At 43.4% G+C, this 21142-nt stretch overlaps 1 protein-coding gene across 1 annotated transcript in view; it reads right to left on the bottom strand.

The window, feature by feature from the left end:
• Positions 1 to 6213: 6213 nt before the first annotated feature.
• Positions 6214 to 21142, bottom strand: part of STX18 (syntaxin 18) — a 146780-nt gene continuing 131851 nt past the window's right edge. Inside the window, exons 10-11 of the mRNA XM_044283088.1 lie at positions 15678 to 15758; positions 6214 to 7812 (exon numbers count right to left, since the gene is read on the bottom strand). Of these exons, the coding sequence (XP_044139023.1) occupies positions 7717 to 7812; positions 15678 to 15758 (177 nt within the window). The 3' untranslated portion in view covers positions 6214 to 7716. The remainder of the gene's footprint in view (positions 7813 to 15677; positions 15759 to 21142) is intronic.

Here is a 21142-nt window from a genome sequence, read left to right as displayed (position 1 = left end):
AGATGTGGACGTGTGAATGGACCCCTAAAGGGGTTATCTGTCTTGCGCTGCACTCCCGGTCCAATTATATGCAGCGGCCACTTCTGGGATCACATACCATACATTGGGCATGTGATCCTAGCCTGGTTAGAACCCACAGCGTATGCATGAGAATGAATCTATCACCGCAGCGGTGGCAAGAGATTCATGGTCATGCATGTGCTGTGGCTTCTAACCCTAGGCTAGGATCACATGTCCGACGTACGATATTTGATTCCGGAAGTAACCGCCGCATATAATTGGACCAGGAGCACGGCGCAAGTCGGATAACCTCTACGTGTGGCCATTACCTTATTCTTTCTGTCATGTAGTACCCATGGTGGCCCTTATTCTGCTTTTGTGTTGCATGGCTGATGTGAAAAATCACTTCATTTAACGATCCTGCCATAAGCAAATATACACTTTGAAGTCAAGGAAGCGGGATCTTCAGTGCTGCAATCAAGCTTGCTGCTCCCTCTTCCTCTTGATGGACGTTTTAGTTTTGTGTCCACGTCAACTTCTCATTCTAGCCGCTTTCTCGAGAAGGTGCACACTGTCTCCACCATGGCTACTGGCTTCTCTGCACATGCGATGTACACCCAGCCTCACCGCGCAGGAGCCATGGAGAAGACAGTGTGTTCCTTTGCAAAAAAAGCAGCAGAAACTAGAAGATGACGTTGCCACAAGTATAAAAAGTCCATCAAGGGAAAGAGAGTAGGAAGAGGACCAGGCAAGCTTGACTTGCAGCACTGAAGATCCTGTCTCCCTGACTTCAAAGTATGCATGAATTTGCATATGGCAGGATCACTGAATGAAGTGATTTTTCACATCAGCCACGCAACACAAAAGCAGAATAAGGACCACCATGGGAACTACATGACAGAAAGAAGAAGGTAATGGCCATATTTAAAGGCTATGGACACCTTTGTGCACTAAAAATCAATAAGCCTATATCTTACCGTAATGCAGCACATAATAAAATATCACTTGTTTGCTTACTGGTATCAGCTTTGCTTCACATGCCCTTAGAAATACTCTTAGAAACATAGAATGTGTCGGCAGATAAGAACCATTTGGATAGATCATCAGTTAAATGAAAGTGCAGAACCCCTTTAAGTGCCGTATAATCCTCTCACAAACACATTGGTCAACAAGAAGCAGAAAGTGTCCAACCCCTTTAAGTATGGTTTCCATTAATTTCCCCACTATTGATGTCAGGCTTACTGGCCTATAGTTGGTTCTATGAGTTTTGCTCACTGCTGTCATCTCCTGTGAGAATCTGTGGGCGTTCCTGTGGATTTCACATGCACCAGCACAGCTCTGCTGCCCCGCCCCCACATCCTGTTACATAGCACAGCTCTGCTGCCCCGCCCCCACATCCTGTTACATAGCATAGCTCTGCTGCCCCGCCTCCACATCCTGTCACACAGCACAGCTCTGCGGCCCGCCCCCACATTCTATTACACAGAACAGCTCTGATGCCACGCCCCCACATTCTGTTACACAGCACAGCTCTGCTGCCCCGCCCCCACATTCTGTTACATAGCACAGCTTTGCTGCCCCGCCCCCACATCCTGTTACATAGCACAGCTCTGCTGCCCCGCCCCCACATCCTGTTACATAGCACAGCTCTGCTGCCCCGCCCCCACATCCTGTTACATAGCACAGCTCTGCTGCCCCGCCCCCACATCCTGTTACATAGCACAGCTCTGCTGCCCCGCCCCCACATCCTGTTACATAGCACAGCTCTGCTGCCCCGCCCCCACATTCTGTTACACAGCACAGCTCTGCTGCCCTGCCCCCACATCATGTTACACAGCTCTGCTGCCCCGCCCCCACATCCTGTTACATAGCACAGCTCTGATGCCACGCCCCCATATTCTGTTACATAGCACAGCTCTGCTGCCCCACCCCCACATCCTGTTACACAGCACAGCTAGCAGCCACCTACATATAGGCTGCTGGAACTTGTAAGATTTCATTCCAATCCACAACATGTTGAGTCTTACAGTATGCTACAACCTGTAATCAGCAGATCTATTTCTCACTTTCCAATCTGTAGACACAATGGATATTTCTGTTGGTAACGTTAGTGCGGCGATCTACAGTCAGAACCAGGCGTTATAAGCAGGATATAGATCTCATTACTGACGCTCTCACCACCTGCACTCTCTTCTGAATACAGTATTGTGTGCAGTCCGCACAGTGAGCCGTCACTTTTCCCACACAGATTAGTACAGTGTGACGACACAATGCTATGTACACATAGAAGTACACACTGGGGGAGATTTATCTAAACTGGTGTAAAGTAGAACTGGCTTAGTTGCCCATAGCAACCAATTAGATTCCACCTTTAATTTTCCAATCAAGCAGTGAAAAATCAAAGGTGGAATCTGATTGGCTGCTATGGGCAACTAAGCCAGTTCTACTTTACACCAGTTTAATAAATGATATATAAAAAATGTCCGCACTCTCAAACACTTTATTCACCCCTTTGGTCGCAATGTTTTCAGCTTATTCACAGAGCCTTTTTTTCAAGCCATGAGCTAAAACGTTGTGACTAGTGTTCAGTGAAATTGTGTTTCAAGTTCGGCGTACAAGGTTCAGGTTATCTAAAAATTCCGCTATGGATTCCGCTACCACGGACCATAAGGGTCCATTCACACGTCCGCAACTGTTTTGCGGTCCGCAAATTGCATATCCGCAAAACACGGACACCGGCCATGTGCGTAAGGCATTTTGTGGACCGCAGATGGCCGGCACTATGATAGAAATGCCTATTCTTGTCCGTGGCTGAGGACAAGAATAGGACATGCTCTATTTTTTTTGCAGGGCCGCTTAACGGAAGTGTGGAAGCGCATTTTTTGCGGCCCCATTAAAAATAAATGGGTCTGCACTCCTTCCACAAAATTGCGGAACGGATGCGGATCCATTATGAGCAAGTGTGAATGGACCCTTAGGCTGGGTTCACACGGGCGTGTCCGGATTAGGTCCGGATGCGTCCCGGTGTATTGCAGCAAACCCGCGCGATTAGGTACGCAATTGCAGTCAGTTTTGACTGCGATTGCGTTCCGATGTTCAGTTTTTATCGCGCGGGTGCAATGCGTTTTGCATGCGTGTGATAAAAAACCGACTGTGGTACCCAGACCCGAACTTCTTCACAGAAGTTCAGGTTTGGGTTCGGTGTTGTGTAGATGTTATTATTTTCCCTTATAACATGGTTATAAGGGAAAATAATAGCATTCTGAATACAGAATGCTTAGTAGGTGATCAATTGAGGGTTAAAAAAAAAATAAAAAAAATTAACTCACCTTCTCCTTCTGATCGCGTAGTTCCCGGTCTCTTCTTTACTTCTTTAATGATGAACTACCGGCTAAAGGACCTGTGGTGACGTCAGATCACATGCTCCAATCACATGGTCCATCATCACGGTGAAGGACCATGTGATTTTTTTTGTAGGGGCTCATTTTTTGCAGGATGAGATGACGGTTTGATTTGTACCATTTTGGGGCACATATGACTTTTTCATTGCTTGGTATTACACTTTTTGTGTTGTATGGTGATGAAAAAAAAATAGCTTTTTGGCACGGTTTTTATTGAATTTTTATTTTTTTTATGGCGTGCACCAGACAGGTTATCTCATGTGATATTTTTTTAGAGCAGGTTGTTACGGACATGGCGATACCTAATATGTCTGTTTTAAAAAAAAAAATATTTTGGTTTTACACAATAAGCGCATTTTTTAAACCAAAAAAAAAAACATGTTTAAGTGTCATTTTCTGAAAGCCATAACTTTTTTATTTTTTGGGCGATTGTCTTGGGTAGGATAAGATGATGGTTTGATTGGTACTATTTTGGGGTACATATGACTCTTTCGATCACTTTTTATACCATTTTGTGGGAAGTGAGGTGGGCAAAATTGCAATTTCATCATAGTTTTTTTCTTTTTATGGTGTTCACCGTGCAGTAAAATTATGTGATCCTAAGGACTGCGGCATGGAAGGAGTTAAACGGCCGACATCGGTGCCAGCACAGATGTTGGCCCTTTTGAAGCAGAGTGTCAGCTGTATGTTACAGCTTATACTCTGCCCCGCTGCCGCTCTGCAAACCTTGACTTGGGGAGGGGCAAGGGGGGGCTTGTTGCATCGCCGGTGATCCTGAAGGAAGGGGGGGGGGGGGGGAGAGCTTGTTGCAGCGCCGGCCATCCTGAAGGGGGAAGGGGAGAGGGACGGCATCAGGCCGCTGCCACAGAAGAGCAACGGCCCGATGGTTAGCCCCTTCCATACAGCGGTCCCTAAGGACCATGGCATGGAAGGGGCTACGTCTGCAGTTTAAAGCAGACTGTCCACTGTATGTTACAACTGACGTGAATACAAGAAAAATCAATTAGCAGTAAAGTGATTATGTCCAAGCCTGTTGGACGAAACAACACCAATAAGCGAGAAGGAGAAGAAGAGCGCCAAACTTCAAATCTAATGCCAGATGTTGTGAAGGCTAAATATATTATGTAGTGGTTAATAAATAAATAACCTTACAAACAAGGAAATAAGGAGAAGAATAAAATATAATAAATTGTTGATGGTAGTGGTAACCCAATCAATCACTGTGACCAGAAATGAACTGGACACCAGTGTGTGGATGTGCCCAATAAGGATAAAAGTGAAATTAATATATGTTATTAAAACAGGCAATTATATACCAAATGAAAAGTAGAAGAACTTTCCACTCACTTCACAAGGGGGGTCACCTCCAGGATAAGCTCAAGACACCTGGGGTAAGTCCCCCCCCCCCACGAGCCGGGATCGTTCGTAGAATGGTAGAGATCCAGGTAAGTAGGCCAGGTCTGCAATGGAGATGGAAAATAGCAGCCAGATCCTTAACTTCATGAAATCTCTCTTTATTATGGAATAAATGTACGGCTCAACATGTTTTGGGGGTCCATATAATACCCCCTTTATCAGGAGGTGATAGAAAAAGGTATGTAAAATCAACAGATATATATAAACACAAGTGGGCAGGTAAAAAGGCGCCAAACCTTTGTGGGCGGGGCCCCGGAAATGACATCATACACAGGTATACATAGTTAAAAGCCATTAGATATATAAAATGATTTACAATAATCCAAAATAATCCTAGGCAGTATCAATAAATGTTGTTCACAGATGGAAGTTTAGGTAATATAAACAGATCTTCTAAGTTACTTGTTTAGTCCGGTAGCTGGGGGCGGAGCCGGATGTGACGCCCGTGGAACGCCTAGGACCACATGCGCGTTCCACTGAACTGTAATGTTATTGCAGGCACAAAAACTCGACTGTTGTTTTACATCCTTCACCTACTTTTATGTAACGTAGTCACAGTCCTGTTGGCGCCTCTCTCCACTTCTTCGGGGTCATTTAGTTGATCCCTTGAAAGAATTTGGATAACCTCGTTCTCTTTTTTCTCCTTTTTCACGTTTTCTGTTACAGCTGACAGCAGAGGTCGCTCTACATTTCTTCCAGAAGAGTAAAAATACTCCTCTTAATTTTGAGGAGTATTTTTAGCCGTGGAGGAGTACAAATTTTGCGATCATTCACATATATAATGCATAGGCCCACATAACGTTATGAGGCTGAAATTTCTGCAGGGAAACCATTGCTAGTCTCCGATGCAGAAATAAATGTAGACAATTTTACATTTATCCAACATCATACACTAAACATAAGACCGCTGCTGCCATACACTGCGCCCACTCGACGCTGCCATACACTACTATATACATATTACATACACAGCTTTACCACATATTCATTACACAGATAGTTTACTATATACACATTGCAGACACAGCTCTGCTACATGTCCATTACACAGACAGAACTACTGTGTGCACATTACACACAGAAAACTGTACAATAGACTGGTTACACTGACATAGCCCTGCATTATACACACCTTCCATAGCTGATCACATGACTGTGACATCACCACAGGTCCTGTAACCACAATGTAGTGTTTAGTCCAGACTCTGGAGCTGCTCCTGGTGAGAGAGATGTCCGTGAGGGGTGGGGCTTCATGTGTGTCGGACCTGGCAGCTTCTGATACAGCGCTCCTGACTGGGGGGGGGGGGGGGGGGGCCGCGGTGGAAGAGGGAGACAGTGCACGCTCCCATGTGCACAGGGGGAGTTACAGAAAATCAGTCAGATGATTTTTTTTTTCTTTTTACAAAGGTGTAAAATGCTGAAAATCAAAATGTCAGGTTTCCTTTAAGGTCCCAGTTCTTGTCACCAGGTTCCGGTAGTGTTTGTCCTTTTCGAGGTGAGTGTACTGAAGCATACAGACTTTATAGTTATGTTTTGTATAGTTATAGTTAAAGGGGTTTTGCCATCACATACAATGGGGGCATACCACTAGGATATGCCCCCATTGCCTGATAGGTGCGGGTTCCACCTCTGGAACCTGCACCTACAATGAGAACGGAGCAGGGAAATGAATGGAGGGCGCACTGCGCATGCGCAGCCGCCCTCCATTAATTTCAATGGGGCTGCCGAAAATAGCGGAGCGCTGGCTTGGCCATTTTCATCTGCCTCAGAAAAGAATGGGAGCAGGGGTCCCCCATGCGCAGTGTGCTCCCATTCAATTCTATAGGAACAGTGGGGAGCAGCGCTTGGTGGTGGATGGACAACCTGCTTCAGCTACATCTCTCCCTTCTTCGTTCTTCTTGTAGGTGCAGGTCCCTGAGGTGGGACCCGCACCTATCAGACAATGGGGGCATATCCTAGCGATACATCCCCATTGTATGTGATTGGAATACCCCTTTAAGTTAATCTATGATAAGTGGAAGTAAAAATTATATTTTTATACATCTTGACCTGAATATTTATGCCCTTAGATAGGGCAGCATGCAACTGGTGACAGATTCCCTTTAATGTGTGGAATTGCTATCCCTTTAATGTGTGGAACTGATGTCTTTCAGCTGGAAATTTTCCATTGTGCGTGATCAACGTGGTCATTGGCGCCAAAGAAAGGCAAGCATAGTGGTATTATTAGTCTCCATACAAATTAGATCATCAGCTAATTCCACCATTAATGGTATGAGGCTACCTTTCTAGGGTGTTTAGTCCTGTTGCATTAGCGTACCGGGGCACAATACAAGCCGGCTAATTAGAAGGACTGAAGATTTGGTATGTATTTTGAGTGATGGCTTTAAAGCCTCAGCTGTAAAGAAGAGAGATTCAATATCCTCAGGGATCCGCCAGAAGCATCAGCCCTGCTCATGTCCTCCACTGCTTCACAGTCCTCTCTTTAAAGAACTTATTTAAAAGTTATTTAACTATTAAAAGTACAGATGTTGCACATAGTATCATAGTTTTATAGTCCCCAAAGAGCAGAGCCATTGTCAGATGAAAAATTATATCTGCTGGATCCATAAAAGAGAAAAAAAAGAAGAAGAAAAAAACGACTCGGCTTCATTTGACATTACAATTACCAGCCATTGTGCAAACAGCGTCGACATGTCTGGCCTTTCTGCAGGTAATACAAACAGCTCAATATCTTCCAGTTAATTGTAGACACCTCCGCGACCTCATTATCACAAGTGACATTTATTATCATATCCAAGCGAATGTTCAGGAGGGAGACATACGACGGAGAAGTGGCATTTTCTCAGATATTTAACATTGTGCAATTATTACGTTATGGCTGGAAGGTTCCATTCAATTATTAACTATCATACCAGTCCAGAAACAGTAAAGAAAATGAGCACATCACTAGGAAGAAGAGGATCCAGACCCTGAAGCCTGCATTATTCTTGATGGCCTGCAATCAAACACAAGAAAGTAAAGATGACATATGGATGAAGATAATAAACAGCAGACCTATAAAAAAAAGTGATCTACTCGAATAACAGGAATTAAAACAGAGTGCTCTGTTATTAACCTCACTGGCAGCACACTCCATTTCAATTTAGTGCAAAGTAGGAGGTGGCTTAAATTTCTGGAGCCCTTTACTTCCTCCCTGCTGATCTCAGCTTTAGTGGTAGATAGAGATGCAGATAAAATAACACATATCTTTATAAGGAATAACAAACTGTCTGTGTGTCTGTGGAGGGAACTTGATAGTTAATAAAGTCCTGTGATTACAGCAGCATGAGCACCGATTTAAAGAGGACCTTTCACAGATTATGACACTGTGAACTAAGAATACAGACATGGAGAGCGGCGCCCGGGGATCTCACTGCACTTACTATTATCCCTGGGCGCGGCTCCGTTCTCCCGCTATGCCCTCCGGTATCTCCGGCCACTAAGTTATAGTAGGCAGAGATTTCAGTCACTAAGTTATAGTAGGCAGAGATTTCAGTCACTAAGTTATGGTAGGCGGAGTCTGCCCTTGTTCTGCTCTAGCGCAGTGTATAGTAGAAGCATATATAAAATATGGCAGACAACAAGAAGAACTTCCTGCAGCAAAAAACAGCTGAGCTTCAGGGAGAAAGTTTCACACATTTTCTGTACATGAGGATCTAAGAACACTGACATTTTTATTTCTGCAATAATCCTTTCAAGAATAGAAATCAATGTCTGGAAGCTTTTAGTCACAGACTTTTTCACGTAATTATGCAAATAACAACATCAATTGCTCTAAACATTCGATATTCACAAGTATATTTGACTTTAATGTTAATCCAAATATAGCAAATAAGATGAAGATCCTTTATTCAACCAATGCAACATTTCAGTATTATTTCATGGTGCTTTTTAATGTTTATGCGTTCAGGTACATGTAGCTTAGGCGTCCAACCTATACTAGGCCCCAACCTAAACTCCTATAGTTACCACAGAACAATATTTAAATGGCTTTTCTGAGCTCTATTATAATAATAAATTAAAAAAAGGTAGTCTGTCACCTACTTTGTGTTTTTAGAACGCTCATATCATGGCATGGCACAGTTGCCCAATATAAAAACAATACCTTTATTGTGTCTGTGACACGTCCAGAAGGTGGAAAAAAAAAAAAAAAAAGTATCTGTATGTTTTTTTGTTTTTTTTCTGCTTCTGGATGTGGTACAGACACAATAAAGGTATCAATTTTATATTGGTGATATGAGTGGTCTAAAATGCTCAAAGTAGATGACAGACTCCCTTTAAAGGGAACCTGTCACCGGGATTTTTTGCATAGAGCTGAGGACATGGGCTGCTAGATGGCCGCTAGCACATCCTCAATACCCAGTCCCCATAGCTCTGTGTGCTTTTATTGTGTATCAAAAAAAGAAAAGATTTGATCCATATGCAAATTAACCTGAGATGAGTCCTGTCCCTAGGATGAGTCTCTCCTTTTTCCCCAGTTTATCGCCTCCCTGCTCAAATGCATAAGAGTCAGACAGTGTTAAGACCAATGCACACGTTGATGAAGGAGTCAGGACTGATAGCACTGATCCCATGCCTATGGCGGCATAGCTTCAATCATAATGGCCGAGGTGCTTCCGATTTGTCCAGACATCACACAGGCAAGCGAGATCTCTCCTGAGCAGGCAATGAAGGGCACAGCTAATGGCGGTGACTGGAGATTGGAAGCATGCCGCTGTATATCCACAGCCCTGATGGCTGCAGACAGCTGTCATCTCTACAGTCTACGCATCCATCAAACTTGTCTCCTCCGTTCACTGCTCTTTTAGAAAATCTGCAGATGCTTTTAGGAATTTTTTTTTTTTAAATCCTGTGAATTAATTGCAGCAGATTTATTTCAGTGCTACTTTTAACCTAATTTAAGCTTCTGCGGGGGGAAATATGTCAGCTATCCAGGAAATTATACTAAGAATTGTCAGTATGACCTTAGGGAGAACTTGAAAACCATCATTAATAACTAAACTGCCATTACAGTATATGTAGACAGACTGATATACAAGGAGGGAGCAAATGGTGGAGGAAGAAGGTCTTCATTGGGGAGAGGTTACACATCACTGCTCAATGTACCGGTATATGTTCCGCTGAATCAAAAAGGCGGCGCGCTCACCTGGCTGGTAATAATAGAAGGAGAGGGGTGGGGGGGGTTTAACCCTTTCCAGACCCTGGACCTGAAAACCCAAAGTGTCTCCTCCATGGACAGCCGCCTAGTGTAAACTCACCGCAGAAACATTGCTGGTTTTAACATGCGGAATGTCAGAAAGATGTTTGCGGATTCTGACCTTCAAGCTATTCGTGGTACATCCGACATATCGGTGATGACACAAGGAGCAGGTTCTACAATATTGTTTTATTCATAAGATTGTTGGTTCACAAGAGAAAAAAAAGCAACATCCCATTTGTAAAAACCTGCAACATGTGCAGGTCCAATGTCCACATTTATAACTGCCGTTGTGTCTCAACCATGTGGGCTGACAGCGATTACCATCAGAAAAGATACTAGGACTGATTTTTGGTGCAAGAGTGGGCGCACGGCGGGCAATGCATCTCACCCCGGAGCGAGCAATGTCCGTCCACTGCTCATCATAGCTAAGAACAGACAAGTGTTTCCTTACTATTTGGCGTATGCGTGAGTATTCCGAACTATAATTAGTAACGAAAATCAGAACGGACTCATTTCTTCTCCCACATGTACCTTTATTTTGTAATAAATTTGCTTTAGGAAAAACCAAATTGGCCCGAGATTTCTTAAGCACACACCTCTTGGTTGTTCTAATGACCAACGGGGATATTTTCGCAAGGAAAGTCTGCTGGCAACAAATGTTTCACTGAATGTTACTAGGGAGTGTGTACGGCTGGGCGATGTAACCCTAAGGGCTTGTTCCCACGGCCGTTGCATGCCCATGGCCATATTGCGGCGGGTGCGCAATACACGGGCGTCGGCCCGTGTACACTCCACATCATGGATGCGGACCCATTCACTTGAATGGGTCCGCAATCACGGAGATGCGGAACGGAAGCACGGATTGGAACCCCATGGAAACACTACAGAGTGCCTCCGTGGTGTTTCTGGCAGTGCCCAAGTTGAATGGGTCTCGATCCGTCCCAGCCGCCGCACGGATGTTGCTGGTGCATTGGAGACCCTAAATTGCAGTCCCCAATGCACAGAACGGCCGTGTGAACAAGCCCTAAACCTTATGTCCACCAGTATAATCTCCAAGGCAGGGTGCAGTACTGCACATGCTGTCTCTTCACTCTTATGGTATGACCACATTGGACAGATTATCCGCAGATTTTAGCCTATGCATTGCAAAGCTGGAAATCTGCACAACAGGTCAATGTATGGTGGGGATTTTCAGCGCTGAAAAAATTGCAGTATATACGCAATGTGGGAACATACCCTTAGGTTTTTTATTTATTTTTTAACCCCTCCAGCGCTATTTTACTATGCATTCTGTATTTAGAATGCTATTATTTTCCCTTATAACCATGCTATAATGGGAAAATAATACAATCAACAGAACACCGATCCTAAGTCCGAACTTCTGTGAAGAAGTTCGGGTTTGGGTACCAAACATGCCGATTTTTCTCACGAGGGTGCAAAACGCATTACAATGTTTTCCACTCGGGCGGAAAAACCGTGCATGTTCCCGCAACGCACCCGCACCTTTTCCCACAACGCCCGTCTGAAAGAGGCCTTAGACTTTTAGGGTATTAGTGTTTATGCCATGTCAGAAATTTGCTTGCAAATTCCAACAGAGAAGATGTCCCACAAAAACTATGGATTTGTCCAATAGTTTGATTATTTAAATTGTAAACAGTCTGGAAGTAATTAGAAACTGCTAGATAGATGAGAGATAGAAATTACCATTTTTTTTAAAAGTGCCTGTACTTAAAAAACAAAAACTAAACTTTTTCATAGGACATAGCGACATATCAAAGATTTTGATTGTGGAGTCCGAGTGCTGAGACCCCCACTGATCAGTAGAACGAGGAGAGGGTAGCGCTCACACAACGCTCTCTCTCCTCGCTGCTGAAGACGGGTTTAATAGAAAGTGTATGTCTCGAGTTTGTCTCCTGCAGTGGGAGGAGTGCCAGGAATTCTCTCTCCTCATTCTAGCAATCAGTGGGGGTCTCAGGACTCTGACCTCCAAATGATCAAAACCTTTGATACATCACTGACATATTTTCTTTTACAGTGCAGGTACAATTTAAGTACACAACATGAAACCAAAAAGTAATACAAATAAGCATGAACTAAATGAATAATAGCCTGGTACACAGGGAGAGGAGACAGTAGGTGAAGATAGAAGCTGTTCAGATGGTAGTGTAGTGCCGGCAGGGTTATTGTAGGTTGTATTCTTTCCTCAAGAGAGGAGTTTTTAGGTTTCAAAGGTGGGAACAATCTGATGTGCTGGGGTACCAAGTTCCAGATTATGGGGTATGAAAGTGAGACATTCTGGAGACAACTGTGTGTGGAGAAGACCAGACAAGAGCAAAGAAGGTGAAGATTGGGATTAAAAGATATCAGATTGATAGTTTTGGCCTGTGTGTCTGCGCTGCTACTCGGAGCAGCTGTGCAGATGTCAGACTGTCAAGGCCGGGCGAGATGTCCCACCTTGTCAATAAACAGGCAGGAGGGAGCTTCTTCACCTGTGGAGACAACCCCTCAAAAGTGAAGAACATTTGCTAACAAGCCAAATCTATTTGGTTAGAATCGATTTGCTAATCCCATATACATACATGGTCTTATAGCCTTTACTTTTAAGTGGTTTGTCATAATTATATTTCTAATCTCCTGAGACAATTCTCTCCTTAGCCTTCTTTCATCCATGTTCAGTGTGGTATACACCATGATACCAAACCGTTTTCTATTTTTTCATCAGTTTTTTTTCATCAGTTTTCTATTTTTACTTTAATAGAGGTTTGGCCCAGAGAAGACGTTTGGCCCAGCATTTCTGGATCATGTTGACATACAGCTTCTTCTTTGCACAATACAGTGTTAAATGGGTCGTGCAGTGATTTATATTGATGACCTATCTTCAGAATAGGTTATCAATATCTTATCTACGGGCATCCGACACCTGGCACCCCTGCCGATCAGCTGTCTGAAGGGGAGACAGTGCAGTTCATTACACTGCACTTCGTCTAGCTATGTGAAATTGCTCCTCCAGCTGTTTTTTTTTTTAGTGCCACTTTTTTTTTTAGCCTTTTGTTGCTCCTCTTTTTGAGATGCGTTGCTGCATCAAGTTCTAAATGAGTTTGAGGGGTTGTGCAGGGGTTTTATATTGATGACCTATCCTTAGGATAGTCAGATCAGCAGGGTTCTGGCACCCCCACTGATCACTTGCTTGAAGGAGAAGGGGGCGCTCCGTGCAAGCGTTGCTTCCTCTTCATTACCCTGGTTGTCATCTCGAAATCGAGTGTACTTACAAGTACTTGCTCCTTTCACTTAAATTACACCACGCCGCCGCTGCAAGGGAGACTTGCAGTGTAATGAAGAGGAAGTCGCGATCGCATGGAGTGTTGGCTCCTCTTCAAACAGCTGATTGGTGGGGGTGCCGGGTGTCGAATCCTCGGCGATCAGATATTGATAACCTATCCTAAGGATAGGTCATCAAAATAAAACCCCTGCACAACTCCTTTAGTTTTTTTTTATGAAAAAGGTAAATGTTTCACTTTTTGGGTCTATGAGATTTGCAAATCATTGCATTCTGTTTTTTTTTTATAAATTTTTACACTATGTCCCATAATTTTTGGAACTGGGGTTATATACAGTTAGGTCCATATATATTTGGACAGAGACAACATTTTTCTAATCTTTGTTCTGTACATTACCACAATGGATTTTGTACGAAACAATTCAGATGCAGGTGAAGTTCAGACTTTCAGCTTTAATTCAGTGGGGTGAACAAAACGATTGCATAAAAATGTGAGGAACTGAAGCATTTTTTTAACTCAATCCCTTCATTTCAGGGGCTCAAAAGTAATTGGACAAATTAAATAATTGTAAATAAAATGTTAATTTCTAATACTTGGTTGAACACCCTTTGTTGGCAATGACTGCCTGAAGTCTTGAGCTCATAGACATCACCAGACGCTGTGTTTCCTCCTCTTTAATGCTCGGCCAGGCCTTTGCTGCAGTGCTTTTCAGTTGCTGTTTGTTTGTGGCTGAAGTTTAGCCTTTAACAAGTGAAATGCTCTATTGGGTTCAGATCCGGTGACTGACTTTGAAGAATATTCCACTTCTTTGCTTTAATAAACTCCTTGGTTGCAGTGGCTTTATGTTTTGGGTCATTGTCCATCTGTGTTATGAAACAATGACCAATCAGTTTGGTTGCATTTGGCCACACAGTATGTCTCTGAAAACCCCAGAATCCATTTGGCTGCTTCTGTCCTGTGTCACATCATCAATAAACACTAGGGCCCCGGGGCCACCGGCAGCCATGCATGCCCAAGCATCACACTGCCTCCGCTGTGTTTTACAGATGATGTGGTATGCTTTGGATCATGAGCTGTACCATGCCATCACCAGGCTTTTTTTTCTTTCCATCATTCTGGTAGAGGTTGATCTTTGTTTCATCTGTCCAAAGAATGTTCTTTCAGAAGTGTGCTGGTTTTTAAGATGTTTTTTTTAGCAAAGTCCAATCTCGCCTTCTTATCCTTGAGGTTGATGAGTGGCTTGCATTGTCCAGTGATCCCTCTGTATATACTTACATGCAGTCTTCTCTTTATTGTAGATTTGGATAGTGATACGCCTATATCCTGGAGAGAGTGTTGGTCGGCTGTTGTGAAGGGGTTTCTCTTCACCATGGTAATTATTCTGTGATCATCCATCACTGTTGTCTTCTGTGGGCGTCCAGGTCTTTTTGCATTGTTGAGGTCACCAGTGCTTTCTTTCTCAGGATGAACCAAACTGTAGATTTCCTCGCTCCTAATAGTGTAGCAATTTCTCGGATGGGTTTTTTCTGTTTTCGCAGATGAAGGATGGCTTGTTTCACCTGCACGGAGAGCTCCTTTGACCGCATGTTTACTTCTCAGCAAAATCTTCAAAATGCAAGCAAAACACCTCAAATCAACTCCAGGCCTTTTATGTGCTTAATTGAGAATAAAATAATGAAGGAATTCCCCACACCTGTCCATGAAACAGCCTTTGAGTCAATTGTCCTATTACTTTTGGTCCCTTTAAAAACAGGGTGCCACATGTAAAGGAGCTGAAACTCCTAAACCCTTCATCCAATTTAAATGTGGATACCCTCACATGAAAGCTAAAAGTCTGGACTTTATGTCCATTATATAACTATAACTTGAATATTGTTTCAAAACAGCAATTTCAATATTCTATGCAAAAAACGGAGGTAGAAGGTTAGCACATGACCCCCATTGTGTGTGTGGTGGATGTATTGCCGGTATATTCTTGTAGGAAAACGCAACGTTCACAAAGGAAACACTGAGATACTGCTGAGTGCCACCAAGGTTATTGCTTATAATGGCCATGTTCCTGTATACTGCTCGGGCCAGTGCAGCATAATTGTATGTTCCAGGAAACGCGTGCCTTCCGTGCTCACACACCGCTTGCTTCTACACAATGCATTTCCAAGAATGAGGCGTACTGTGAAGTGTGTGAATAGAGGATTATGGTGCATTACATGTGGAGCTGCTGTACAACAAGTGGGAGACAGCAAACACACAAGAACCATACACCACGTATCATCCTCCCCTCCCCTGCCACTCCAGACGCAGAAACGAGATTACAGCTCTGATGGCTTTGGCCAAGAATATTACCTCTCGGATGTCTTCGTTTCCTTCTTTGATATCTTCTGTGGCGCCCACCACTAGCTGATGGATATTGTCAATCTCTGTTTCCTGCCAGATGAGAAGAAGGGAAGAGAACATTAACCCATGGGACTCCCATGGTATTACTTCATTATTATTGCTATAATGACCTCACAAAGGAAAAGAAACGTAATCCCTTTCCACAAGGAACACGTGTGACGTGAACATTACACCTCAACCTAATTATTTTTTATGTTTCTTGCTAATTTCTTACATCACATTAATCTCCCAAATGTATCCCCAGGCACCAATCATCTCATGGAGGCCAATCTAGCCTCCTCTGGGCTGATATGCATCAGTATATCTTTTTTCATCCCAAAAAAATGTATAGCACATGGTATATGTCAAATGTCAGAGCCTATCCTTGAAAGTATATGTCAGGTCTTACTCCCAATGTATACCTTTGACCGAAGGCTCTAAGTTGTTGTGAACAGGGCCTTACATATGTTCTACAACTATAGTAAAAGCTTGGGGGAAGATTTGGTGTAAGTACTGACAGGCCTCTTTCCTCTTGCTATGGAGCTGCTGCCTGACAATCCTATAGAAAAGACTGTGATTACAGTAGGTATATTGCTAGACTTGACATCTATTTAGCTCAAAGTTGGATCGACCCATGTTGATAAGAGAGGATAGAGCAGTTTGGCAGCAGTCACATCACGCTAATCACCAGCTCAAGCTATGGGTAAAAATCTGATTTTTCTAAAAATAAACTTAGGTTCAAGACCTCATTCAAAAAGGTCTGGTTAAAATAACCAGTAGACCAGGACTATAAAAACATGGCTGCTTTCTTCCATAACAATGCCCCACCTGGTTGTCTGTGGTATTGCAGCTCAGACCCATTATAGAGGTTGAACAGTCAAAGCCGGCCTGTCACCACAAAATGCAATGCAATCAGCGGGGATTATGTTATAGAGCAGAAGAAGCAGAGCATATTGATATATAGGTATATGGGAAAAGAGTCAAATTAATAAATAACACGTTTTATTGAATCTATTTTTATAGTTAGTTATAGTTATTGGTGACTGACAGATATCTCTGTATACACATTTACACAGAGAATGCTATCAATCACTGATAACACCTCCCCATGTACAGCTATCTCTGTAAACACACTACTATCAATTACTGATACCACCTCCCCTGTGTACAGCCATCAGTGACTGACAGCTATCTATGTATATACACTTACTAATAGAATGCTATCAACCACTGTTAATACCTCCCCATGTACAGCTATCTCTTTATACACACTTACAAAGAGAATGCTATCAATCAGTGATAACACCTCCCCTGTGTACAGCTACCAGTGACTGACAGCTATCTCTGTATATACACTTACTAAGAGAATGTGATCAATCACTGATCACACCTCAATGTGGACAACTATCAGTAAATGACAGCTATCTATGTATACACACTTACACAGAGAATGTTATAACTCACTGATAACACCTCCCCTGTTTACAACTACCAGTGACTGACAGCTTTCTATGTATACACACTCACACAGAGAATGCCATCACTCACTGAAAACACATTCCTCATGTACAGTTATCTCTGTATACACACTTACACAGAGAATGTTATCACTCACTGATAACACCACCCCTGTGTACAGCTACCAGTGACTGACAGCTATCTCTGTATATACACTTACTAAGAGAATGCAATCAATCACTGATCACACCTCACTGTGTACAACTATCACTGACTGACAGCTATCTCTGTATACACACTTACACAGATAATGCTATCAATCACTGATATCACCTCCCCCGTGTACAGCTACCAGTGACTGACAGCTATCTATGTATACACCCTTACACAGAGAATGCTATCAATCACTGATAATACCTCCCTGTGTACAGCTATCAGTGACTGACAGCTATCTATGTATACACCCTTACACAGAGAATACTATCAATCACTGATAACATCTCTCCTGTGTACAGCCATCAGTGACTTACAGCTATCTATGTATACACACTTACACAGAGAATGCTATCAATCACTGATATCACCTCCCCCGTGTACAGCTACCAGTGACTGACAGCTATCTATGTATACACCCTTACACAGAGAATGCTATCAATCACTGATAACACCTCCACTGTGTACAGCTAACAGTGACTGACAGCTATCTATGTATACACCCTTACACAGAGAATGCTATCAATCACTGATAATACCTCCCTGTGTACAGCTAACAGTGACTGACAGCTATCTATGTATACACACTTACACAGAGAATCCTATCAATCACTGATAACACCTCCCTGTGTACAGCTAACAGTGACTGACAGCTATCTATGTATACACACTTACACAGAGAATCCTATCAATCACTGATAACACCTCCCTGTGTACAGCTAACAGTGACTGACAGCTATCTATGTATACACATACACACAGAATGCCATCTAACACTGACAACGCTGCTCCTATGAACAATTAAGTCAAAAATAGCAGAGATATAAATGCATAAATTAAATAAGATACTGAATCTTTTCCCACAAAATATACATCAATCTGCTTAGCTCGTCCTTCTCTATAACTTGTTGCCTACAGTTTGCACTGTATTTTGTGGTGACAGGTCACAATTAACAATGGTGTTGGTTAATAGGCAATAAACAAGCATACATGACTTTGTACTGTCTCTCAGATATCGTAGTAAAGGCCCCCGCTTCCCTGGTATTGGTGGTGTAAATTTTCTTTTGGCATCCTCCACAACCATGAACTGCATGATGGTGGCAGCCATGTAACTTGTTCTCAGTACAGCATCCTTAGGATGTTCCAGGCTACCAGTACATCTGCATAGGCATTGACGGACAAGTGGACATGTTCGGCGCATACGCAGATACAGGAAGCAGAATCCCCTGTATCTGCACTTGGCGTTCAATGCCTGTGCATCGGTACTGGTCATCAGAAACCGTCCAAGGTTGAGGTACTGTAATGTGACCAAGTCGCACAACTGTCACCATCTTGCAGCCCATGGATGCGGAGGGTGCCCAGTCGCAATATTTACTCTGCCAATTCCGGGCAGCTGGGGGGACACTAGAAAGTCATGTATGGATGATTGTATGAAGCATATATATTACTGTTTATGGCATTTTGAGAAATACCACTGTAAACTGGCCAACCCCATTCAGTGGAATTGACATACAGCACCAGGCACAACCCACTGACAGATGGGGGCTGTTTCTAGAAGTAGGTAGTCATGTTTTTCTAATCCCAGATGGTTAGAGGTGTAACCTGAAGCTTCTGTGCCCAATGGAAGATGCATGTGTGCGCCCTCTGGTGGCTCACAAGTGTATTACAGGTCCAGCAGAAAATGGAGCTATTATGCAATGACTGTACTGTGCCATCTGTATCGGAAACACACAGTACCATCGGGGCACAGACAAGGACTCGAGGATTTATTTTCTAATATTTCTTTTTGGGGGGGATACTCTTCATTAACCGGGCACACACAGTTTGCAGAAGGGGCAGGAAGACATCCTGAAGGCATGAAAGATGCGAGTGGAAAAGCCCGTCACGCGGAGATAATGCAGCTCCTTCATTAGCTGCAGTGCTGAACATTACTTTACATGCTCAATCTGTTTGTGCCATACTTACTAGCAATGAGGGATTCATTTAGTACTAGCACAGATAAGACGCTCTTCTAGCATTAAAAGGCACATAACTAGGTACCTCCAGCCGAGAGCGGAAACGGCTTGATGCAGCAATTAGCAGAACAGTAAAAGGCCAGATGTCCAATTTTAGCTGCATCCTGTATTAACCATTTACTCATCAGACAATACTGGGGTATGACACAGTGTTAGGAGGTTCCTAAATGTATGGTTGTAAGAGAGAAAATTAATTGTGTGCCCTCGAGCTGAAGACAGGAGACGTACAGGTGGCCGTGGACATGTTGCCTGACACCTGCAGGTTGTAGGTGTCAGGCAGGGAACCCCTAGCCATCAGACATTCTCTAGAGCGGTGGACGGTCATGTTATTCTATACTGTAAAAACCCTTTATAATGGCATCCAACAATCCAGGCAGTCTGATAGTCCGACACGTGTTTTCAGCAATATAAGCCACTTTTCTATGGTTGTCCAATTATCCAGAAAATCTGACTTCGGCTACATTAACACGTCAGTATTTTTCTATATCCCGAATTCCGGTCCGTTTTTTGCGGATCCGTTGTTCCTGAAAATGTTTCCGTATGTCATCCGCAAAAAACAGAAACATGTATAAATTTCACAAAGCAAATAAAGTTATTTGGATTTCTTTGGAAAATTTTTTTAAAAAAAAGTGAATAAGTGATTTTCTGTGGGCAGGATTTAATTTCCAGGAACGGATTCCGCATAAAACGGATGACATACGTAATGACATACGAATGTCATCCGTTTTTTGCGGAACCATTGACTTTGTATTGTACCAGGATCCGATTTTATGTGGAAAAGAATAGGACAAGTTTTATATTTAATCGGACATTGTGTTGTCCGATTTTTTCCAGGACCCATTGACAATGAATGGGTCCAGAACTGGTCCTGATCTGTTCCGCAAAAAACGGAACAGATCAGGAAAGAAACAACGGACGTGTGAATGGACCCTTAATGGGGTTGTTGCATCTTGGACATTGGGGGTATACTGATAGGATCTCTGATAGGTGCGGGTCCCACCGCCTTAGAACGGAGCCCGCAAAGTGAAGGACATTGCACTGCGCATGCTTGGACCACCCTCCATTAATTTCTATGGGAGTGCCAAAAATAGCCGAGCGGTGCGCTTGGCTATTTTCAGAAGTCCCATGGAAATTAATTAGAAGCGCACCGCGCCCCTTAGGAATTGAATAGAGGGTGCTTGCGCATGCGCGGTCACTTTGTGGGAACCGTTCTAAGGATACGTGCCGGTCCCAGAGTTGGGACCTGCACCTATAAGAAATTGGGGGCACACTGTAGCAATATGACCCCAATGACCAAGATGGTAATACCCCGTTAATTGATCCTAAGACTTTTATATCCTCAGCATAAGTCATCAATATCTGATCAACAGGCTCGGACTGGCCCACAGAGGAGCAGGTGAATCCTCCAGTGGGCCCCTAGTCCCCCATCACCTGCACAAGGGACATACGACTGCTCTACATACAGACAGGCAGCCTACAGCATCTCAACCAGCATATGCATCCATATAAAAATTGGGCAGATTAAAACTACCCGCTTTATCATTACAGGTGCATCAGGTGGCCGAGAGGACTTCTTGACATAGAGGCAGGCCAGTCAGCATCCTCTCGAAGTCACTGAGGAGACCCCCATAATCAGTCATCTTGCTGCTGTCTGCCGCTGTGTGAGCATGGGTTCCCTAATCACATAACTAGGAGGGCTCTAGGCCAAGGCAAGAACAGGATACTGAAAGGGTCCCTAGCACAGGTTAG

The sequence above is a fragment of the Bufo gargarizans genome, chromosome 1, assembly GCF_014858855.1.
Source record: "Bufo gargarizans isolate SCDJY-AF-19 chromosome 1, ASM1485885v1, whole genome shotgun sequence".
Taxonomy (NCBI): domain Eukaryota; kingdom Metazoa; phylum Chordata; class Amphibia; order Anura; family Bufonidae; genus Bufo; species Bufo gargarizans.
Note: the sequence above shows the minus strand (reverse complement) of the source record. Positions and strands in the feature narration are given on the sequence as shown.